The sequence below is a fragment of the Schistocerca americana genome, chromosome 5 (assembly GCF_021461395.2).
Source record: "Schistocerca americana isolate TAMUIC-IGC-003095 chromosome 5, iqSchAmer2.1, whole genome shotgun sequence".
Taxonomy (NCBI): domain Eukaryota; kingdom Metazoa; phylum Arthropoda; class Insecta; order Orthoptera; family Acrididae; genus Schistocerca; species Schistocerca americana.
In genome coordinates this window covers 242,009,720-242,035,599 of record NC_060123.1, presented here as the reverse complement: position 1 = coordinate 242,035,599, position 25,880 = coordinate 242,009,720, and the positions used below count along the sequence as shown (strand labels likewise).

The 25,880-nt window shown below is 39.6% G+C and overlaps 1 protein-coding gene across 4 annotated transcripts in view; it reads left to right on the top strand.

The window, feature by feature from the left end:
- The window catches only part of LOC124615983 (DNA (cytosine-5)-methyltransferase 1-like), a 227,415-nt gene that overhangs the window by 180,278 nt on the left and 21,257 nt on the right, over nt 1-25,880 (top strand). For all 4 annotated transcript variants that reach the window (XM_047144192.1, XM_047144191.1, XM_047144190.1 and 1 more), the window contains exons 23-25: nt 17,266-17,377; nt 20,328-20,477; nt 20,561-20,727. In XM_047144192.1, coding sequence (XP_047000148.1) covers nt 17,266-17,377; nt 20,328-20,477; nt 20,561-20,727 — 429 coding nt within the window. The remainder of the gene's footprint in view (nt 1-17,265; nt 17,378-20,327; nt 20,478-20,560; nt 20,728-25,880) is intronic.

The window sequence follows — 25,880 nt, the reverse complement described above, 5'->3', positions numbered from 1 at the left end:
TATTACACTATCAAATTTCTTTGTCCAATATCTTTGTCCAATATCTTTGTCCAATATCTTTGTCAAAGATATTTGATAGTGTAATAGGGACTTTGTCAAATGTCGTCCAATATTTGGTCAAATCTAGAGCCTCGCTGTATATTTGATCAAAGAAACCGCTTGTCTTCTGTTCACTGCAATGTGATATGTTACCACATGGAGCGCTAGCATCGCTGCAGCGTACTGTCGTCTGTAGTTTTTTTTATAACCATTGGCGGTAAATACAATTGGTGTGTGCCAACAACTACAAAATTAATAGAGATGTCTGAAGCTGATGAGGCGCTTTACAACATGAGGCACCCTGAATACAAAAATAGATTAAGAAGATTGGAGACCTAACCTGATCTAACCTAACCTAACATAACCCTCTCCTGTAGCAAGGAATGGGAGTGTTATAGTGAGCCTGTCTTCAGAAGATGTAGCAGTTCTTAAGTGAATATTGTGCTTTGTGATATGAGGATACACTTCATTGAGCACATACAGAAATGTATGCTCATCCATTCTTAAGTAATTGATGTACGATTTGACGTCTTCCACTGTAAGCTCACGTAACAAGTTTTGTTGAATGCTTTTATCGTGTCGTCGTAAAACCCACGGCTTCACCCAGATTAGATTAGTTTTTCGTTCCATAGATCCGTGCTGAGGAGAGCCTCGTGGATGTGGAACATGTCGATTTTTTTTAAGCTGAAATAACAATACTAATAGTATGAATAAATACATCATTTGTTTCTATTAAAAATTTCGCCAATGGAGTAGAAGGAGTTGGCCAGTAGTAAGTCTTTCAGGCTCCTTTTAAACTGATCTTTATTTCTAACTAAATTTTTTATGTTTCCTGGCAAATTATTGAAGATGAGTGTTCCTGAGTAGTGGACCCCTTTTTGAACTAAAGTAAGTTGGTTGGTTTGTGGGATTAAAGGGACCAGACTGCGATGGTCATCGGTCCCTTTTTCCAAATATTAAAAACACCCACAGAGAATAAAAACGAGTAACAGAATAGATCACAGACGCTTTTAAGTCCTTGTGCAGATCATTTTTGTTCCTGGTATTGCATGTATGAACTGAGTTGTTTGTTGGAAAAAGAGATATATTATTTACAACAAATTTCATTAAGAAGTAAATATACTGAGAGGCAGTAGTTAGTATACCCAGTTCTTTGAAGAGGTTTCTGCAGGAGGTGCGTGAATTTACTCCACAAATAATACGTATTACACGCTTTTGGACCTTGAAAACTTGTTTGACTTCAAGATTTACCCCAAAATATTATCCCATATGACATTATGGAATGAAAGTATGCAAGCTTTTTCATTTTTATGTTTCCTATGTCTGCTAACACTCAAATTGCAAATACAGATTTGTCAAGGCCTTTCTGCAGTTCTGTGGTGTGCTCCTCACAACTGAATTATCAGGTTGTAATCCCAGGACTTTTAAGACTGTCAACCTCGTATGTATGGTTCCATTTTTTCCCCCACTTCTTTTCCGCATGTGCACACAATGCAATTGGAGTACGTAGAACTGCTGCGGTTAGTAACAAGTTGTTGTCAGCCATCTTGAACTTTGACGAAAAATTTGATGACAGTGTAATACCCCCTCTAGCGCTACGTCAAAGATCTTTGTCAAATATATTGGACGGAATATTGGATCACATCTTTGATCAAATCTTTGACAAAGGAATTTGATAGTGTAATACCGGCCTTATCCCACACTTACAAACGGTATCCTTAAAGGCTTCCTGTGCAAATATTGCTTAAATTAAAATATATCAGATAAATCAACATTGGGTAAAAATTACATACCATCAATTTACGTAAATGTTCTGGAATAAATATGAAATGAACTCGAGGACAGAACTACCTGGATTTCAGACGAAACTCCAGACATTTGTGGTCATTACATTGCAAATTTAATTGTTGATGCTTTAAAAGAAGAGCCTTCATCTTCCGATTTAGGGGCCTGGAAAGAACTTGAAAAAGTAAATCATTCTACGATTGCCAGATTTGTGAATAAGGATATTAGAAAAATATTTCCAAAATCTTCTGCAGAGGAAAAGTTTTTTGTGTTTATTTCAGATTCTGCTCCATATATGATCAAAGCAGGAAAATCCCTCAGAGTATTTTATCCCAATTTGATCCATGGGGTGACGTGCTTTGCTCATGGAGTACATCGCCTTGCTGAAGAAGTACGTTCCATGTTTGTGAATGTAAATAAACTGACTTCATCCACAAAGAAAGTGTTTCTAAAGGCTCATCCTCGCATCAAGACCTTCAAAGAAGAACCAACAAATGTGTCTTTACCTCCCGAACTAGTGATAACACGTTGGGGTACCCGGGTCGTAGCTGTGTTGTTTTCCAATGAACATTTCAAGGCCATTAGAGGGGTTGTAAATGACTTTGATAGTGCAGAGGCATTGGCATATTTGCCAGTGCAAGGAAGCTTTAAATGATTCCGATATTAAAACAAGCCATTGGTGTAATTAGCACACATTTTTCCCACAGGGATCCTGAGGCCAAGACTGCCCTTAACTGTTCGTAGCATCTTGATCTTCTTAAGAGGTCAGAAAATAGGTCTTCCGCCTTGTCTTCCCAGGATTCTGCCTATTCTGCTGGATGTAGTGCCACAGAAGGGAAGGAATACAATTGGTAGCTCATCGTGGGAGTGTTTAACATTTTAATGTTTCCTTTTGTGGAGAACACTGACCATATCACACGAGCCATAACCATTCTTCCAGAACACATACTTTAGATGATTCATTACGGAATCCAAGTGTTTCTCATCAGAAACAGTGTTTGCTCTGTGTACCAATGTATTTAAAACTGCTACGTTCTTGGCTGGATGTACCAATGTATTTAAAACTGCGCTCTTCTGAATTTGGATGATGGGAACGATGGGAACTGGGATATAAATCAGTATGCGTCGGCTCGCAGTACGCAAAGTGGCAGAGAGATCCTTCCAACTTTTATTGTACCAAAACATCCAGAAATGCCAGCCCCCTTCTTTCTGTGTCCCAACAGTGAACTGGATGTTTGGGTGCGAACTGTTCATGTGTTCAAGGAAGTGCTCAAGATCTTCTGCACTATTTAGACACTGGCACCAATGTGTGGACAAAGAGTAAAATGAAGAAAGATGGGCTGTGGCACACACATTAGCCAGTTGGAAATTACTCTTGCCAGACTGTAGAAAAAAATTTACATACGCACTGAAACAGCCACAACATCAATAAATATGATCAAGTTAAGAAGTACGGTAATGTGTGTCAGCATAGTGTCTGCACACAAATACCAAAAATTAAACAAAGATTGAATCACAATGAATTGCTTTACAAAATATCCACAATCTTTCTAAAGCGTTGACAAGCAGAGCCAAAGTTATAGACCTGCCACACATTAACTAAGGATGTACAGTGTCATTTAAAAGTACAATGATCATCCAGGAAACACCAAATGTGCTATATGTGTTGACAAGCACACAAGAAATTGTACTTGAATGTGCATAATGCGTTAGATAAGTCACGAAATATACATTGATTAGTTTAACGTAACTACTTCCTCAGCTGGTATTGTGGGTACTGGTAGAAATCCATTATACTGCTGTTGTTATTATTATTATTATTATTATTATTGAAGTTTTTTGAATAGAATATTTGACCATTTCAAAAGAACTAATAAGGACTAGGGAACTTGAAGTTAAATGAGTCAAGGATTTAGATCACTACAACTTTAAGTATGTAATACAGTTCTAACCCAGTAGATTTGGACACAGAATAAATAGAAATCAGTGCATAATTACTTGAACGAAACTCGAGTACTTGGCTTGCCAAAATCCACAACCTTGATACATAAAAACGTGAACTTAAATACACTCCTGAAAGCATTCCATAATACTAGCATGCACATGAGGAAATTGTAATTACACTCTGCATTCTCATTAATTCGACAATAAAAATGACTGCTGAAGTCATCTGCAGTGAAAATTTGAAATAAACTTTGCCAATATTTTGCTGATGAACCTTATATAAGATTCTTACAAAAATTAGAAATCCAGTGTGATATTTATAATTACCAAAGATTATGGATCTGTCAGCTCCGTTACTATGTACTTCAGTAAGGATTGTGATTTTCATTACTAATTAATCATGGAATGAAATTTCATCAACTGATTAATTTCCTCGAACGTTGTAACAAACATTTTTGTCAAAAATCAGTTAAGAGTTGGAATAACGTTACATGTGATGTCCTGCATCAGCTGGTTAAAATTGTTTCTGCCTCACATTATTTTTGGTACCATTATCAAACAACAAAATTCTTTATTGCACCAGATTATGTTGAAAGTAACACATGAAATGTTTTGGTAATGAACACAGTGCAAAATACTTCAATAAATGAAGGAAATGAAAAGTTAATATGCGAGTGAAAGGAATAATATGCGAGTGGAAGGACAATAAACGCAAGGCACTGAGAGATAGTGTATCTTCATACAATTGAGGCAAGTTGATCATGTTCCTGGAAAATAATCACCTGGTGGGGTGACCGGAACTGTGTTATAACTAGCATTCATAATGAAGAAAGTTTCTCGTAATTCACGTAGCCAGAAAATTGTGTGTTAAATATTTGTATAGTTCTAATATAATAATGTAATCCTTAGTCAAAAATGGAATGTTGGAAAGCAGTTCAGATTTTTTTCATATGATTTTCATTCCAATGTAAGTATATGATGGATTTTGTGGTTGATATTAAAAATTTTCATTTTGTCAATGTCAGTTTCCGTACAGAGGTTTATCAGTAAATAATAAGGTGCTGTTCTTTTGGAGATTTTACACTCTTGAATATGACAAGGAGACAATTTCTGACTTTCTGCTGCATTGAAATGGCTTATGGGAATTGCCAACCATGAATTGAGGAACAACAGAAGAAAGCTTGTCTCATGGCAATAGTTAACTTGGGTATCATTTGCATTTAGAAATATGTAAGATATACATTCATCAAAAGACACAAAAGTAAAGTTTTATGTATTTTCACCTCGCAGAGTGGAAATTTCTTCGGCAAATTAAAAAGCATTCCATAAGCCCACGCAGAATCCCAAGCCATGACAGAGACTTAGCCATAGTGAAGAAACATAGCAAGTCCTTTCCGAAACACCAAAGTCAGTAGTCTAGGTATTAAAGAGTTAGTTGCTATTTAAATTCATATTTGAGTGTACGCAAGATGTGTGTCCTTTTTCCCAGGAGAAGTACCCTGAACGTAATAACAATGAAAATATAGTCAGAGATATTTTCAGAAATGATATTAAATTAAAATTTGGTGTGCCAAGGTTGGATGCAAGTGCATATTGCAACAAACTTTTTTTGGCAAATTACCAGTGCAGATTCTGCCAAAGGATTTGAAAAAGCTGAAATAAAGAGTGCAATTCACTATGCAAGGGCTCAAGAACTATACAAAAGGTTTGCTGCTGATACTGAAAAAAGCAGAACTGTGGGTAATATTGTGACTTCAGCGGAGTTGAATAATTCTTCTGTATTTCAATGCTGCAGACCAGAAATTCCTCATTACAGGGCATAGTTTTTACATCTACATCTAATACACACTGCAAACAACCGTGAGATGCTTGGCAGAGGCTACGTCTCATAGTACCAGTTGTTAGCCCCCCCCCCTTTTCCCCCCGTTCCATTCATGTATGGAGCACAGGAAAAAATTATTGTTTGAATGCCTCTGTACGTGCAGTAATTATTGTAAACTTATTCTCACAATTCCCATGTGAGCAATATGTATGGGATTGTAGTATATTTCCAGAGTCACCATCTGAATCCATTTCTTGAAACTTTAATAATGATCTCATGATAGCTTACGTCTCTCTTAACAAGTCATCAGTTCCTTCAGTATCTCTGTGACATTCTCCCATATATTAAACCAACATGTGACCATTTGTGCTGCCCCTCTCTGTATACACTCAATATCCCCCATTAGTCCTATTTGGTAAGGGTTTTACACATTTGAACAATATTCTAGGATGTGTTGCATGAGTGATTTGTAAGCAATCTCCTTTGTAGACTGATTGCATTTCCCCAGTATTCTGCCAATAAACTGAAGTCTATCACCTGCTTTACCCGCAACTGAGCTTATGTGATCATTCCATTTCATATCCCTACAGTGTGTTACACCCAAGTATTTGTATGAATTGGTTGATTCTGATAGTGACGCTTTGATATTGTGCACAATATTATATTTATGAACTTTTAAAGTAAGCTGCCAATCTTTGCATCACTTTGAAATTTTATCAAGATCTGACTTCGTATTTATGTTGTTTCTTTCAGCTAATACTTCATTATAGATAACTGCATCATCTGCAAAAAGCCTTATTTTACTATTAAAATTGTCTGCGATATCTTTAATATACAAATGAACAGCAAGGGTTCCAACACTCTTCCCTGGAGTACACCAAAGTTACTTCTACATCTGATGAGGGTTCTACAGCCAAGATAACGTGTTGTGCCTTCACTGCCAAAAAGTCCTCAATCCAGTCACAAATTTTAGTTGATATCCAATATGATTGAACTTTCGACAATAAGTGTAGATGTGGTACTGAGTGGAATGCTTTTCGGAAATCAAGAAATACTACATCTACCTGATTGCCTTGATCCAAAACTTTCAGTTTGTCATGTGAGAAAAGTGCTAGTTGGGTTTCATTTGATCAATGTTTCAGGAATCCACCCTGGTTGGCATTGAGGGGGTCATTCTATTAAAGATACCATGTTATGGTTGAGCTCAGAATATGTTCGAAGAGTCTACAACAAATCAGTGCCAGGGTTATTGGACAGTAGTTTTGTGGATCACTTCTACTACCCTTCTTGTAGACCTGTGTGTACTTCCAACTTCTGGGTGAGGTTTTTTGTTCAAGGGATCTATAATAGATTATAGTTAGAAAAGAGGCAAACTTGGCCACAAAATCAGTATAGAATTGACAGGGATTCCATCGGGGCCTGGTGCTTTGTTCAATTTTAATGATTTCAGCTGTTCCTCAGCACCACTGACACTGATACTTACTTAATTCATCTCTTCAGTGGCGCGAGAATTAAATGGGGGCAATTTTCCTGGATTTTCCTTTGTAAAGGAACATTCAGAAACACAGATAAGCAATCCAGCTTTTACTTTGCTACTCTTTTTCCATTGGAACGACTAGTAGCATTAGGAGAGCTAGCCATGGTGAAACTCTTCCATCTGGTGAGCAGGATGTATGAGACAAGTGAAAGGCCCTCTGACTTCAAGAAGAATATAATAATTCCAATTCCAAAGAAAGCAGGTGCTGACTGATGTGAAAATTACTGAACTATCAAACAATGGAAACTGCAGGTAGGAATATCAACAACATTAGGAAAAGACAGATTGCTACTTATTGTAAAGATGACATGTCAAGTTGCAGGCAGGCCCAATAAGAGACACTTGCATAAAGCTTTTGGCCACAGCCTTTATCAGTAAAACACACACATACACACCTAACGCACACATGACCACCAACTCCAGTATCTCTGCCCCAAGTTGGTGGCAGTATGCATTGAGGTGTGTGTGTGTGTGTGTGTGTGTGTGTGTGTGTGTGTTTTACTGATGAAGCAGGTGGCCGAAAGCTTCATGCAAGTGTCTTTGTGCCTGTCTGCAATACGGATAAACTGGTAGAAGCTGACCTTGGGGAAGATCAGTTTGGATTCCGGAGAAATGCAGGGACATGCAAGACAATATTTACTCTGCGACTTTTCATAGAAAAAGAAAGGAAAGGCAAACATACATTTATAGAATTTGCAGACTTTTGACAATGTTGACTGGAATACTCTCCTTTGAAGTTCTGAGAGTAGCAGGGGTAAAACATAGGGAGTGAAAGGCTATTTAGTCGAAGGGGCATGAAAGTGAAGCATTGATTGAGAAGGGAGTGAGACAGTGTCGTAGTCTATCCCCAATGTTTTTCGATTTGTACATTGAGCAAGCAGTAAAGGACACAAAAGAAAAATTTGGAGTAGGAGGTAAGTTCCCTGGAGAAGAAATAAATCTTTGAGGTTTGCCAATGACACTGTGATTCTGCCAGAGTCAGCAAAGGACTTGGAAGAGCAGTTGAATGGAATGGACAGTGTCTTGAAAGGAGAATATAAGCTGAACATCAACAAAAGCAGAACAAGAGTAATGGAATGTGTTTGAATTACAGCAGGTGATAGATTGGGAAATGATATAAAATGATTTACTTAAAGTAGTAGGTGAGTTTTGCTACTGGGGCAGCAAATTAACTGATGATGGCCAAAATAGAGAGGATATAAAATGTAGACTGGCAATGGCAAGAAAAACATTTCTGAAGAAGAGAAATTTGTAACATCGAGTATAGATTTAACTGTCAGGAAGCCTTTTCTGAAAGTGTTCGTATGGAGTGTAGCCATGTATGGAAGTGAAACATGGACGATAAATAGTTTAGACAAGAAGAGAATAGAAGCTTTCGAAATGTGGTGCTACAGAAGAATGCTGAAGATTAGATGGGTAGATCACATAACTAATGAGGAGGTATTGAATAGAATTGGGGAGAAGAGGAGTTTGTGGCACAACTTGACTAGAAGAAGGGAACGGTTAGTATGACATGTTCTGTCAAGGGATCACCAATTTGGTACTGGAGGGCAGCGTGGAGGGTAAAAATCGTAGAGGGAGACCAAGAGATGAATACACTAAGCAGATTCAGAAGGATGTAGGCTGCAGTAGGTACTGGGAGATGAAGCAGCTTGCACAGGATAGAGTAGCATGGAGAGCTGCATCAAACCAGTCTCAGGACTGAAGACAACAACAACAGGAGCATGTAGAGGAACTCTGGCTCAGGTTTAAAAAAATAGTTGCCCATGCACTGGTTAGATTATGCACTCAGAACAGTTCATAATGGGAGGGAACTTCCATGGTATACAGTCACTGAAAAGGAAGTTCTGAAAAAACAGAGATTACTGTGTATTTAATAGATGTAAAACAAAGCATATGGCTATAGATAGCGAGATGCTGAATGAAACCTGTTTGTCTGTCCAGAGAGCGCTGCGTGATGCCTTCAGTGACAACCATAGCAGAATATTGTCAACAGATCTGTCGCAGAACCCAAAGAAATTCTGGTCGAATGTGAAGAGCGTTAGTGGCACATAAGTTGGTGTCCAGTCCCTAGCGAATGAGATAGGATCTGAAATTGAGGGGAGCAAAGCAAAAGCTGAAATGCTTAACTTTGTTTTCAAATGTTCCTTTACATAGGAAAATTCAGGAGAATTGCCCCAATATAATTCTCGTACCACTGAAAAGAGGAATGAAATAAGTATTAGTAACAATGGTGTTGAAAAACAACTGAAATCGTGAAAATTGAACAAAGCTGCAGACCCGTCAGAATCTGTACTGAATTTGCAGCTGAGTTAGCCCTTCTTCTCACTATAATCTGTTGTAGATCCCTTAATCAAAAAAACATTGCCCAGTTCTTGGAAAAAGGCACAGGTCACACACACATATACAAGAAGGTTAGTAGAAGTGATTCACAAAACTACCATCCAATATCGTTGATATAGGTTTGTTGTAGAATCTTAGAACAAATTCTCAGCTCAAACATAATGTGGTATCTCAAACAGAATGACCCCAATGCCAACCAGCATAGTTTTCGAAAACATCGATCATGTGAAACCTGACTCACACTTATCTCGCGTGACATACTGAAAGCTTTGGATCAAGGCAACGAGGTATAAGCAGTATTTCTTGATTTCCGAAAAGCATTTGACTCAGTACCACACCTACACTTAACATAAAGCATACAATCATATGGGGTATCAAGCAAAATTTTACTGGATTGAGGACTTTTTGGTAGTGAGTACACAGCATGTTATCTTGGATGGGGAGTCATTGTCAGATGTAGAAGTAACTTAAGGTGTACTCAAGGGAAGTGTGTTGGGACCCTTGCTGTTCATGTTATATATTAATGACCTTGCAGACAATATTAATAGTAACATCAGGCTTTTTGCAGATGATGCAGTTGTGTGTAATGAAGTGCTATCTGAAAGAAGCTGCATTAATATCAAATCTTCATATGATTTCAAAGTGTTGCAAAGCTTGGCAACTTGCTTTAAATGATCATAAATGCAAAAGTGTGCACTTCACAAAATGAAGTACAGGCTTGGGAACCCCAGGGTTCCTGAGCTAGTCCTCTGTCACCATTAGCTCTGGTCATACTGCAGCGACCACTGTGCGGTGCAGCGGTGAAATGTTGTGTGTTTCTGAGAACAGTGATCTTGGCTTCACTGCCTGGGCCACGAGGAAGGTACACACCTCTGTGTGTAATGTGCTGCTGAGGTGAATGGCTGTTAAGGTAAAACAGTCTTTCGTGGGCAATCTCTGGGACACTTGCTGCCTCCCGGTTGTATAAGCCTTGCTCAGGCATGCAGGCCTCTGCCTGAGTCGACAGTTGTTTCCCTAGCATCTCTTGGGATCCCTGTGGAATTGTCTTATCAAACTACTACTCCTGACAGGACGGGTGTAACGTCAGGTAGTACCTAGACCCACTCCTTAAAGAGAGTGTGGTTGGTCAGTCCACCCGAAAAAAAGTCTCAGAATCATAGTAACAGGACATTAGTGTACCATAACACTTCTATTATAATCAAGCGAACTGGGGGAGCCTTTGAGAAGATATCCCTTTTCTGTATTCGCAAGGCATTGGAAGATATTGCTGGGTCTCTGAAAAGTGTCAGACTTCGTAATGGAATACTTTTAGTTGAAACTGCTAATTCCAACCAAATATCTGAGCTTCTGGGATGTAAGGCTACCCAGTCAAGGCCGAGTTGCATAACTCCCTTAACTTTAGTAAGTACATGGTTAGCTGCTCCGATATAATGGAGGTGGACCCTGCGGAGTTACATGAAGAATGGAAAAGTGTGGGCATCATGGAAGTGCAGAATTATATGAGGACAATCAATGGCAAATTGTAAAAATCGGCGACATTTGTTCTAATGTTTAGTTCTCCAGAATTACCTGAACACGTCCTTGCAGGCCATATCCGTCGGGCTTGCCCATTTGTTCCTAACCCAATGCGATGCTACAAATATCAAAGATTTGGCCATACCACTAGGGGATGTAATGAGAAGGCTACGTGTGGCAATTGTCAAGAGTCTGGGAGTTTGTGTACACTTCTCCAAAATGTGTACACTGCTCTTGGGATCACCCAGTGTGGAGCAGAAAGTGTGGAATTAACAACGAGGAAAGGAAAATTTAGGAGTTGAAAGTAAGAGACGCATACCCTATGTTGAAGCTAAAAAAGCTTTCAAAGCTATGCTATACCTGGTTTTTGCATCAGCCCTTAAGACACCAATCGAAGTGTGATGCCTCCAGGCAAACTCAGACCACAGATTCAAGTATGAGCATGTGCACTTGTTGATGTACCTGTGGGGCAAACGCTCCACTTGCAACTGCTGTCATTCAGAAGCCGTCAGCAATAGGCTTACCACATAAGCCACATACCACTACCCAACATCAGAAGCCAACTAAGCCATCCCAACAACCCAGGCAACCACTTCCACATGTTAGTAAAGAAAAACATCCTTCAAAAAGTAGTTCTAAGTCCAAGAAGGTGGTAGTTAAACCTTTGGAATGCCGAGCTCTCTCTCTTTCTGATGGGGACTATGCTCTTTAGGATATGGACTTCCAATTGGAGGAACTGGAGAGCAAGGAACTGGCTACCACTCCCCCTGACCTCCCATGTAAATCACCGCCTCTGAGGGAGAAAGAAAAGAATCATCGCTAACTAATTGCTTCCACAGGGACATCAGTGGAATTTGAATGGCTATTACTCCCATTTGAAAGAACTGCAGCTACTGGTCTGGGAGAAATCTTTCTGTATCTGCTTACAAGAAACACATCTTAAAAGTCACCGACATACCTGCATTACGGGGCTACCGTGCATACAGGAAGGACGGTACTACTGGGGATAGGGCTAAAGGTGGAGTGGCTATTTCCCTTGATGACAGAGGACTCCTCTCCTGTCCCTCTTACCATGACCATGCAACCAATTTTTGCGAAAGCTCTCGCACCCTTGAATATCACAGTGTGTTCTTTGTACCTTTCCCCTAATGATGCTTTGGATGCAGGCACACAAGCAGAATCCTTCCAGCCACTCCCACACCCATTCCTCCTCGTGGTGGCACTTCAATGCCCACAATGTGCTGTCGGGGTTGGCTACCACTTGCTCCAGGGGTCGGATGATTGAGCGACTCGTCCATTCTGAGAAGATCTGCTTTCTGAACGCGAGTCAGATGACTCACTTTTCCGCAGCTACAGGTCTTTTTCAGCTATTGATCTTTGTTTTTGTTCCCCAGCTATTGCAGACTCAGTTCAGTGGGAAGTGGCTTCAGATTTACATTCTAGTGACCACTTCCCAGTGTGGATTCGTCTGCCGCCTAGGACAGTGACCAGCAGGAGACACACGCAGGTGTGTGATACAAAGGGCAAATTGGTTGCAGTACAGTCGACAGGCTATTTTTTGAATGAAAGGATTGTGCACAGGGGGTGGTGGCCCATATCACTCACGAAATCCAAAGGGCTGCCGCAGAGTCCATCCCCAGGTCTAGTAATCACCTCAGACAACTGCATGTGCCTTGTCGATTGGCAATTAGCGCCAGACGGACAGCTCTGCGGACCTTCAAACTGTGTCCAACTACAGACAATCTTCATGCCTTCAGGTCTGCGAGAGCACATGCAAGGCGAGTGATCAAAGAACAGAAGAGGGTATCCTGGAGGGAATTCACCACTTCCATTAATAGGTCCACTTCCGCTGCGCACGTTTGGGAATCAATAAGACGGATTTCAGGCAAGGGTAGTCCACATCCCCTTACAGCCTTGTCAAATAATGGGGTCTTGGTGGACATGCCAGAAGACGTGGCTCACGTTTTAGCTGAACACTTCTTTACTATTACTAAGTCATCCAGACAAGCTCCTGCTGTTCAGGTATTCCGTCAGACTGCATAGATGAGGAAGCTCAATTTCTTCTCGCATAATGAGGAAGTCTAAAACCTTCCATTCTCCATGTGGGAACTGGAATCAGCTTTATCTGCAGCCAGAGACACTGCTCCAGGACCTGATGAGATCCATTACGCTATGCTTCGTCATCTGTGCCCTGAAGCGAAAGGTCAGCTCCTCTCTTGTTTCAATCAGATCTGCTTTGAGGGACAGTACCCCATGACTTGGAAGGAGGCAATATTAATTCCATTCTGGAAACCAGGTAAGGACCATAGCGCCCCTAACAGTTATTGGAGTGTCACCCTTACCAGTTGTATGGGTAAGACTCTTGAACACATGGTCAGCTGCCACCTTGTCTGGCTTCTAGAGTCCCGAGGTCACCTGAGCTGCTCCCAGTGTGGTTTCAGCCGCTACTGATCCACTCTTGACAACTTAATTCTACTGGCGATGACTATACAAGAATCCTTCTTACACTGAAACCATTTAGTTTGTGTGTTTTTTGACATAAAAAAAGCATATGACACTACTTGGAGGTACAACATCCTTCGCCAACTTCATGAATGGGGACTATGTAGACGCTTGCCGCTTCTGATCCTCCTTTCTTGAGGACCGGAGTTTTCGTTATCGCATTGGCGATGCCATGTCTGATTGCTTTACTCAGGAGAATGGTGTACCCCAGGGCAGTGTCCTCATTGTCACATTTTGCCATTGCTATCAGTGGCATTTCCTCCACAGTCAGGAGCCCTGTCAAATGCTCTTTGTTTGTAGATGACTTTGCAATCTTCTACTGTTCCTCTAATCTTACGATGACGACGAGGCAGCTACAGCTGCCCATTAGGAGGCTGGAAACTTGGGCCCAGACAACTGGTTTTCGGTTCTCACCAGAGAAGACTACATGTGTCAATTTAATTTTAACTGTGCTCATTCGAGCTTGAACCAACTAGTGCTCACAATGGGGGACAATGTTTTACGTTTTCAAGATACTGTGCGCTTCTTGGGTTTATTATTTGACTCGAAATTAACTTAACTCCCAAACCTGAAAGATCTGTGAACAAAGGGCTTCCAGTTATTGAATATTTTGAAATGCCTTGGCAGAAAAACATGGGGAACTGACAGGTCCTGCCTCTTGCAGTTTTATGTGACATTTGTTCACTCACGCTTAGATTATGGCAACGTGGTCTACGGATTAGCCCATCCTTCCTACCTCAGGATGTTAGATGCTGTCCTCCATGAGAGCATTCGTATATTGACTGGAGCCTTTCGGTCCAGCCCAATTCCAAGTCTTTGTGCAGAGGCTGGTGAACTACCACTCTGGATTGGGCGAAGTATGCTTTTGGCTTGCATCACCTCAGTCATTGGCATTTAGTTCAGTGGTCCAACCCACCTTTGAATGACTGTTCAGTAATCGACCCCAAACGAGTAGTAAATGTGCTGCAGACTGTCTCAAGGATGTGGATCTCTCGGGCATCAAAATACACACCCAGGGATGGAACACACTGCCACCTTGCCATCTTCAGAGGCCCAAAGTGATTTTAAGCTTGACACAGTGCAAGAAAACTTGTACTCCAGATTTTGTTTTTACAACTTTGTTTTCATCTATTTTAAGTATGTACCACAATTTTATCGTTATTTATACAGCTGGATCACAACAGGAGAATGCTCTCAGTTGTTCTGCTGTTTTCCCTGATAGCATTTTTAAAGTGCGTCTTCCAGAACAACTTACAAATTATGATGCAGAGTTATACGGCATTCTGATGGCACTGGAGAGGGTTTACAGACATCACCGAACAAGGTTTCTTGACTGTTCTGACTCTCTTAGTGTACTGCAGGCACTTCACCAAATGTAGTAGATCTGCTGATCCAGCTCATCCATGACTCCTTACAGCTGCTCCAGTGTCGTGGCAAGGAGGTGATTTTTTGCTGGTTACCTGGCCACGTTGGGATACAGGGTAGTGACATGGCTGATAAAGCTGCCAAAGAAGCATGTTGGGCTAGTGCTGTCCACCAGTGTCCCCTCTCGTTGCACGCCATCATCTCATTTTCTGACAGATGCATCATGCATCAGTGGGGGACTGAATGGTTGGCAGGCAACAGACAACAAACTGCAGTTGCTCAAATTGACCACAGAGGCGTGGCAGACTTCATGTCAGCCTTGCCACTGAAAGGAGGTTTTGCTTACCAGACTTCATGTTGGGCATAGCCCTTTCACACATGGCTTCCTCCTCCACTCTGTGGAGTTTGTGGTGTGCTGCTTTCATTTCAGCATATTGGCTCTGTGTGTTCTGTGTACTGGTGAGATTAGGGCAGCCCTCAGTCTCACTTGAGATCTGTCCACCATACTCACAGATACCGATACCAGTGTTACAAGAGTGTTGAAGTTTTTGGAACTATCAGGCCTCATCCCTAAACTGTTGGGGAAGGGTGGCAGACGTTAATACATTATAAACTGTTCTGCATGTGGGGGACAGCCTTTGTCCCCACCCATGAGATCTGCATGCTGACTTTTCATCAGGGCGCTGATGACCATGGTGCCGAGTGCCCCCTCAACCCAAATCATCATCAAAATGAAAAATATATATCCATCTATAACTGTAATATCAATGAGTCACTGTTGGAATTGGCCAACTCAAACAAATACCTGGGTGTAAAACTCTGTAGGAACATAAATGGAATGTCATGGCTAAATCATGTAGTAGACTTCGATTTATTGGTAGAATATTGGGGAAGTGCAACCAGTCTATGAAGGAGATTGCATACAAATCACTCATGGGACCCATACCAGATAGGACTAACAGGGGTGGGCAACACAAATGGTCACAGGTTTGTTTAATCCATGGGAGAGTGTCACAGATTTACTGAGGGAACTGAAATGGCAGGCCCTTGAGACAGGCATAAACTGTCCTGAGAAAGTCTATTAACAAAGTTTCAAGAACTCGGTTTAACTGATTTCTCTAGGGATATACTACAACCTCCTACATGTCACACAGGGATTGTGAGGATAAGATCAGAATAATTACTGTATGCACAGAGGCATTCAAACAGTCCTTATTCCCATGCTCTATACTTAAATGGCACAGGAATAAACCCTAATAACTGGTACCATGGCGTGTACCCTCTGCCATGTACCTTACGGTGGTTTGCAGACTACGGATCTATATGTACATCAGGAGACAAGTCTGGTGGGCAATTTTCTACCATATGATAAGGATCTTGTGCTTCCGGAGAGGAACAAAAAATCCTTTGATGCACTTCACCCAGATGATTGGCTTTGTCATTGCCAGTGCCAAACTTGTTTGGAAGATGGAACCAGATTTCAAGGTTTTTAGTTCACTAGGGTAAGGGTTGCTTAGACGGTATTTCTAAAGCAACTGAGTAGTCTGACTATAAATTTCACCTGCTGTTCTTAGGTGAAGAAAAAGTTATAACATCCTGTTGCTGTCGATTTATCAAAGCATTAAAGAAGCTGAGAGACTTTCCCTAAATAAATATGCCACCAACTACCATTCCAGTTTTCTCTGTCTTGTATGATGAACTTCGGCCAATCAAAAGCTCCAAAAGGTAAACTTACTTGACATGTATAGCTCAGCTGAAAAATTTAATTTGTGTTGGCAACTACCAAATTAACAGTGGATTTGTAAGTGTGTGTGTGGCAAAATCCATTGAATTATGGCTGAGAATGTAATGCTGAGTGTACATGTTTATATAATTGCAACAGAGTAGTGGTAAATTTTTCATATTGCAATGAACCATGTAATTTGACCTGATTTATTGTATTTACTCAAAGTAAGTTTTCTTTCTCTGCAATAAGTACCACAGAAAAACCAGCGTGTTTCAACAGTAGAATCCTCTTGAGTGCACAGAAAATTGAAATAGTGCCTTTTTTTCCGAAGATAAAGTAAGCAATTGTGTAATAAAATAAGCAGTTGTGCTGCAAAATACACAAAATGCTGTTTTACCTGATATATACTGCTTAAATCAAGAAAGCCAAAGTACATAAGCCTAGTTTTCTTACAATTTTTTTAAAAAATTACGATGTTCATGTTTAGTGGGCCATTCATTTTCCTTCTTTTCTTTGTGTACTTTGAACGGTGAAGTTTTAATAATGAAATGTTCGATGTGGAAGCTATGAAAATTAAGCACTGAATGTCGAACTGAGATGGATATAGGCATTTCTGATTTTTACTGCAGACCAATATAAAAACATGCAGAAGCACATTTTCATATATTTTATTATGTTATTTTCCAGAGCTATAATATTGGCTGCTGCTCCAGGCGAAGTTCTGCCTAATTTTCCTGAACCTACTCATGTGTTCAGCCCACGAGCCTGTCAGCTATCTGTGGTAGTTGATGAGAATAAAGTAAGTCATTCTATTTCTCTTAAAGAGAGACATAGATTACTTGTTCCTTAATATTAGTATGTGAAAAAGTATGGTCACACAAAGTACTTCATCTACAGTGTCACATACGTGTTCTTTTATTCAAAACCATTATGGCAGGTACTTGTGCTCTCCATCCATAGAAGTTTACCAGATCTTCCATCAAAAAGCCCAAACTAATTTGGAGTAACTTTTTTTTTACCTGTTTAATGAAGTGTTGCTGTGTCTGCAGGACAGGACGTAGTAATTATCTGTATTAATGAAAAAGTTCTTGACATTTAATTAACAATTATTCATTTCTTTCAAAGAAATAGTGTGAAACATGATACCTATTTCTTTCGAAACTGACGAAAACTTTGTTGTTATGAAAAGAAGCATATGGTGTCCAGGTATTTATCTCCACTCTGTTGGTATTTAACAGAGTTAATTGCAGTAGTCATAACATGTGCTCATTTATAAGTTGAAGGCATCTTTATTCTTTGAGCATTTGAAGAAAATAATTCCTAAAGGCATGTGTTCACTAGAAAGTCAACTTCCGCAAGTCACGTGTAGGAACTGTTTGCGCAAAGTTCCTTGATATGAAACCCCTTCTGCAAGTTAGTGTAAAAAGTTTCTTGAAGCTTGCTACAAGCTTTCCTCAAACTTCCAGAAGTTTTGTGTGTTCTGTACAAAAATGTCAATGTTGAAAAGTGAATTGTAAATGTGAACCAATGAAAAAAAGAAGTTATTTATTCAGGAAATGGAATGCTTTTCCTGTGTTGTGGGACATGAAAAGTGGATTTCACAATAGTGTTAAGGAGCGGGGCACATTTGAAAATATTGCAGCAGATATTCGGAACTACAGAAAAACCTCACAGTTTGCAAAATAAGGGTGATTAAGAAATTTATAAAACCAAGAAATTTAAAAGCGGACAGTTACAGAGGATTCGTACAAAAGTAGAGGGGAGTATTTCGATTCCACAAAATTTGTATGTCACTCCTACATACCCAAGAAACTGAGGATAATTTGGTAATCAAAATAAACTTAATGTTCTCCAAATACATGGTCCTGTCACACTGATGTGACCATCGCCTATATTCAACATCAACGTACAATAACCACTCACAGACTGTTTGGCAGCTCTGGCAGTGGAGGGTATACAAAGTGTGTCAGATGGATACAGCAAACAGTGCAGTTGTTACTGTAATGAGGAGACAGTGCTATTTATTTGACATCCAAAAGGATATAATCATTGCCCTTAGGCCAAGGGTGGATGCATTTTTGAAATGGCTAAGTTTGTGAACTGTTTGCATGCCACCATAGTAAAAGTATACTGTGCATGGAAAAATTTCACTATCCGAGGCATTGTGGTGCGCCATGGGCCAGCTAAATGGTGGCTGCAGTGGTGTGTATGGGTGAATAGTCGTGCAACTTTGAACATTATATATATAATGGAAGGAAACATTCCACGTGGGAAAAATTATATATAAAAACAAAGATGAGGTGACTTACCGAACAAAAGCGCTGGCAGGTCGATAGACACACAAACGAACACAAACATACACACAAAATTCAAGCTTTCGCAACAAACTGTTGCCTCATCAGGAAAGAGGGAAGGAGAGGGGAAGACGAAAGGAAGTGGGTTTTTTTCAGCAACATGCAAAATGTTCCTCAAGCAGCAATTTACTCTTACATCTGCACAATATTGATGCTCTAAGTGTTACGATTTATGAGGATTTTATCTGTGAGCTTTCTATGTTTATTAAATATTTGAATAACGGTTTCACTGCAGTGCTCTGTGTTACATTGTTGGATCTGTAGTGTAGTACTGTCTCACACATCTCATTCCACTAGAGATATTATATCTAGTCCATCCATACGGGGCAGTCACCTGGTAGACCCTAAGAGAAATTTTAGGCACCTATGTTCTTTAATTTGTTTTCATTGAAATTTCCCATGAATCATAGTTGTGATCTCTCACTATGATTCAGCGAGTCAATTTGACAATTATAACAGTTGCTAGTTCTGCAAGTTTCACAAGAGAGATTCTGTGAAGTTTGGAAGGTAGGAGATGAGGTGCCGGCGGAAGTAAAGCTGTGAGGACAGGTCGTCTGTTGTACTTTGGTAGCTCAGATGGTAGAGCACTTTCCTGCGAAAGGCAAAGGTCCCAAGTTCGAATTTCGGTCCGGCACACAGTTTTAATCTGCCAGGAAGCTTCAATTATAACACACTTTTTCAATAAAAACTATGCAACATTTGTGCCGACAGTGTATGACAAAAACCCTCCAAATTTCAAGCAGCAAGAACTGATGTTCAGTATGAAAGCAGACTTTGTCTGTTATTATCAATGTAATTGTTATAACATTGAAGGACACTTTTGTGTTAAATGCAGAGGTGAAATAAGGGCAAAAAGTTTTCCTGCCTTAAAAATCGATGTATCTTCCAAATTCCAAGACTGTTATTAATAGTTTCTTCATAAACAAAAATTGGTGCTGAGTGCAGTGTACTGGAAAACTCCCTCACTTACTTTCTCCCAGTTTATCACTTTGAGAATCTTTGAATTTAAATAAAATTGTAAGAACTGAGATGCTGGTATAATATGTCTCAGAAAACAGTCAGGATCCTATGTATTAAATTAATTTGGAAAGATAGTCCCCAATTTCTGCAAATAACTTCGACAGTCGAGGTAAACCCATGGGAAAACAAAGTAAGCTAAGAATCTGAGGACAAGATGCTAAAAAATTGGAAATTATGCAACACAGAAGTGTAGTCACCCCAGTATGTATTTTTTTCCTGAATTGTAATCTATGTGGCTTGGTGAATATTTAACGATGTTTAAGTCACAGCTCACCGTTGGAACAATATAACTGATCAGTGAGTATTTGTAAGCCTGTTCACAAACATAAGAAGGGGCCCCTCAGGTTTTCGAAGTTGACCCTTCCTCTTTTACAGTTTACTTCTAACTGCAAATGGGTGGATTCGGCACCAAGGCGTACTATAACAGTAAGGGATTCTATGTCCGATCTGCCAGAAATTCGTAATGGTCACAAGAAAGAAGAGATGTCTTATGGGGGAGAGCCATTAACACATTTTCAGCGACTGGTATGTACTGATGAATGGATATGAAAAAACAAAGTGTAAAATGAATTAAACTTAATAAAATCTTGTTGTCTAATCTTGTGCAGGTTCGTGGCAACCAATACCAGCCAATACTTCGTGACCACATCTGCAAAGAAATGGCACCTATAATTGAAGCTCGTATTGCGAACATTCCTACAGGTGTTGGATCTGATTGGAGAGATTTACCAAACATTGTTGTTCGTCTAAGTGATGGCAGTTACACTAAAAAACTGTAAGTTGATGTTCGGATAAATCTGGCCATAGTTTATGAATTACCATTGAATGTGGTTATAAAGCCTTCTGAAACACAGATTTTGTTGTAATTGCGTAACTTGTAGTTGCACAGATCAGAATGATCTTGTTTGACTACTCTTAGCAGAGAAGCATATTGTGAAATATATTTTTTTGTGTTCAATAATAAACTTAAAGTAGCAGTTTTGAAAAGGGTGTTTTTATTATTATTATTTTTATAGTAGAAAGGGAGATGGAGAAGGAAACAGCAACTTCACTGTGTGAAACTGAAAGTTACTATTTAATAATTTACAAATAGAGGAGGCCACTCACCGAATAGTAGAATCATTGAGTCATTGACAGGTACACAATAAAAAATGAAAACATGTTAGCTTTTGCATTACAAAGTCACGTGTCATTACTAGCAAATAATTAATGTATGACATTATATCTGATTAACTGATATAAACAGTGAAGACAAAAGTCTTTATAAAGGGGCGAATGTTGAAACAACTGATCACACTTGAATTGAAGCATTCATTATGCGAGGTGTGTTGAAAAACTAGGGTGACTTCATATTTTTATGAAAAAATATTTATTTATTCATCAGTATTCACGTTGTCATCTTCAAAGTAATCCTCCTCAGATAAAATACGCTTGTGCCAACGCTTCTTACAATCATCGAAGCACTTCTCATAAGCATTTTTTGGTAGAACGTTGAGTACTTCCAGTGATGCAGTTTTTTTATTTCTTCAGTTGTTGAAAATCTCCCATCCTTTCACAGGCCTCTTCAGTTTTGGGAACAGGAAAAAGTCGCAGGTGGCCAAATCCAGTGAATGCTGTGGCTGAGGCATGATTGTCGTGTTGTTTTTGGCCAAAAAATCTGTCACAAGCAACGACGAATGAGCAGGAGCGTTGTCATGATACAAAAGCCATGAATTGTTTTTGCACAATTCTGGACTTCTTTTGCGTATAGCTTCTTGCAAACTGTGCATACCATCAATGTAATACTCCTTTTTGACCATATGACCTTGAATCAAAAATTCATGATGCACTAAGCCACAGTAACTTGGGGGTAAAATAATAATAATAATAATAAATAAAAAAAAGAGTGAGCAAAACTGTGACATTCGGTCGAACTTCATGTGCTTTTTTCAGCCTTGGCTCTCTGGGATGCTTCCATTGGGGCGATTGAGCTTTGGTTTCATCGTCATCACCGTAAACCCATATTTCATCACCAGTTATGACCCTTTTGAGCAAATCAGAAACATCATTGACGTCATTAAAGAGCTCCTGAGCAGTGCTCGTGCGCCGGTTTTTCGAGAAGTTTTGGAACAAACTTCACTGACACACTTCTCATGCCCAAAACACTTGAAAAAATTGCTTGACACGAACCAACCAATATGCCAACATCCTCTGCAACTTCTCTTACAGTAATTTGACGATTTTCCAAAACAGTTTTCTTCACAGGTTTCACGGTATTATCTGTTGTTGATGTGCTGGGGCGTCCAAAGCGAGGTTCGTCATTGGCATCTTCTCGGCCATCTTGGAAGAGCTTGTACCACTTCTAACCTCTTTAGAGCAGACTCACCGTGTTCGGTCATGTGTACTACCATAACAAAAATTAAGATCGATAATCGAATGTACGTTGCCCACGCAATTTGAAAAGTCACCTTACTTTTTGAACAGCCCTCGTGTGGTGTGCTGACAAATTCATTAAATGAAGATAGCATATTAAATGGTCACATTAAGCATTTTTTCCCAACATTTATTTGATGTAAATGTGAGGAGCTATCTTTGGCTATTTCAATGCCCTTCAGTTTCATTAATCAGTAGAAAAATATGAATATATATGACATCCTTTTTTATGGTGGTGATTTCATCACTACAGATGATGCAAAACTATCAGTACTCCAGCCACAGGCATAATTTGTATCACCTCAGGCAGGGGGTTACCTTCATAGACTCGGATGTTATTGAATTTAGCATATCTTAAAATTCAGGGGTAAGTAAGAAACACGTATTTTTTTGTTTTCTCCAAAAAAATTCCTGCCCCGGTTAGAGGCCACCAAAGATGACACTGTGAACACAATTTTGAAGATGCAAATTTTGGAAAATTTTTTAAAATGCTGTATCTCTGTAACAATTCTAGATATTTTGTTAGTTTTTTTTTTTTATTTGAAAGGTAATTGCTTTATGATTACAATGGAATCCTGCATTTGGACATATCTGTCAAAGTTCCTTTACTGTCTCATTTTGAATTTTTTTTTATAATTTACAGATTTTTTTTCCAAAATTTCCAATCCAGAAAAGTTAGTTATTTCTTTTCACTTTCTTTGTTGCAGTTATTTCTTTTCACTTTCTTTGTTGCAGTTATTTCTTTTCACTGTCTTTGTTGCAGTTATTTCTTTTCACTTTCTTTGTTGCAGTTATTTCTTTTCACTTTCTTTGTTGCAGTTATTTCTTACACTTTGTTGTAATTTCATGTCAGTTTCTTTGTCGCAATTGTTCATTGCAGGTTTCTGTATTGTTGCGTGCTAATTTGTTTACTGAAGAGGCTTCTAAGAAATCTGAGACCATCCAGCGAGTTCTGTGTTTTCTTGAGGAATTTGCCGGTTGATCGCAGCATGTTTTGTGAGGACTACAGTAGAGTCCCGTTAACCCAAACTAATTGGGACCGGACTTTGTTCGGATTACCGATTTGTTCGGATTACCGATTTGTTCGGATTAGCAATTTGTTCGGATTAGCTGGAATTTATAGAATGAGGTATACCAGGCAGATAAGTAGATACACCATGGTAACAAATGGGAACAAGTGTAGGAACAATCGCTCACTCTCATTTCCTGCCCTTGTTGCTGTGCATTGTTGAGAGCTTTGTAATGTCTGAGGTCAGTGCACTGCCAGTTGACTCGCAAAGTGCTTGGTTGTGTTAGTTAGCGATTGCTGGCACCCGTAACAGTTGTATTGTATTTGTTCAGGTGTAGTGGTGTGTGTATTTTAGTCATGAGTAAACGGAAACAAACAACGTTAACTGTCAAATAAAAACCGAATGCTTTGAAGTGGATAGACAATGGTGAGAATGTATCTAAACTGACAATGGAACTGGGTGCTGGTAAAGCAACCATTTGTGATTGGAAGAAGAACTGAGTGAACCTTGAGCAGTCCTGTGCAACATCTTCGGGGAAAAACACTCGAAATTCGGCAGTCTTTGAAACCCAGTATGATAAAGTGGATGAAACTCTTTTCCTTTGGTTTATGCAGGAAAGAGAAAGGGGACCTCAGTTGAGTGGAGCACTGCTTCAGGAGAAGGCTGTTTACCTGAACAAGTTAATGAATGGTGGTGAGTCTTTTAGTGCGAGAACGGGTTGGTTGGACAGATTCAAAAAAGTCGTGGAAGCCCTCAGCTAATAATTACTGGAGAGAAGCTTTCTTCTGACCGTGATGCAGTGAAGGAATACTTGGGTGAGTTTGAAAAAATGATAAAAGAGGGAAAGTATTGTCCCCAACAAATAACAAATTCATGACGCTGACGAGACTGGCCTTAATTTTAGGGCATTGCAAACAAAAAGCCTGCTCCTGGTTTTAAAATGTGCAAAGATCATGTGACTTTATTAGCGTGCAGCAACGCTGCTGGTAATCACAAGCTGCCCTTAATGCTGATCGGCAAATCTGCTTGGCCCAAACTGCAACATGAAGTCCCTGCCCGTATATTATCGCAACCAGGAAAAAGCCTGGATGGATGGTAAGCTGTTCAAGGAATGGATTCACGTCAGTTTGTTCCCTCTGTTTGACAGTTTTCTAAGGAAAATCGTTTGTCTCCCCATGCAGTCCTTTTGATTGATAACGCGCCACTGAGGAATTATGTGATGGAGAAATTGCGGTGAAGTTTTTGCTGCCGAATGTCACACCACTTCTACAACCGATGGACGGTGGCATACTGCAAACATTAAAACTGATTTACAGACAACAGCTTTTAAGAAATCTGATCCAAGATGATAGCATTCCTTTAGTGGACAAAATAAAAAGGACCAATGTGAAGGATGTTGTTTATTGGGCCGCTGAGGCATGGCAGAATATTTCAGAAAATACTCTGAGAAAATTATGGAGAAAACTGTGGACATCTCTTGAATTTCAGGACAACCTAGTGGAAAATGAAGAGGAAAATCTACTACAAATGATACAGGAAGGTAGTGAAGGAGACATAGATGAATGGATGGCAGTGGATAGGGCATGTATGGAGAACCTCACTAACGCTGATTTACTTGCTGCTGTGATTCGAGACCAGGAAGAAGTGGGCGGCTGCGACGGAAGTGACAATGGACCTGAAAGCAACAAAGTAGAGCTGGTGCCACCAGTGACACAGCAGAAGCCCTTGATCTCACGCTACATTATTTGGAGCAACTGCCCACTGATACACCTGCTGATTTTGATGTTTATGAGACGATGGCGCAACTATGCATCGTATAAAAGACTGTCTTCATTACGCCGAAAAACAATGACTGTGTTTTTGTCATCTAAAAAGTACGGATAAAATGTCCGCTGTAGTTTAGTAAGTTAGACAGCTTTCCTTTCATCGTTATGCATTGTTTAAACCTAATGTTTTCTTGCCAGTTTTTCTAATACATGTTTACTGTACTGTGTAAATTAAAATAATGTGTATGTACAGTAGTTTACTGCACAGTTTTCCATACATAGACTAACATTTTTCATGCTTGGATTAGGCAAGCATTTGGATTACCGGGGTTTGGATTAGTGGGACTCTGCTGTATTTGAATTGCTTTCTGACTGGGGCCACAGGAGAGTGAAATATGCTGGCTATTTGCATATCCATAAAAGAGTTATGTATGATAGGGAAAAAAAAAACTTTGTTCAGGTTGGGAATAAGTGTTCTCATTTGAAGACTCTGTTTCAAAGTGAAAATGTTTCCAATGACGACTTTTTGTGTTGTAAGTGTTTTGACAGAATAACAACAGTGATAGTATCTGAACAAGGCGAAGCCTCCCATGGTGCAGATGATTTGGATTTTACATCAGTAGAGGAAGAATTAAATACCCTGAATCAGTCAACTGCTGAAGTAGGTGTTAGTCGTGTTAAGAAACTGTGGCCAATGAAGTAAAGTCATTAGCTCTATGCATCAAGAAAGTGCAGAGAAA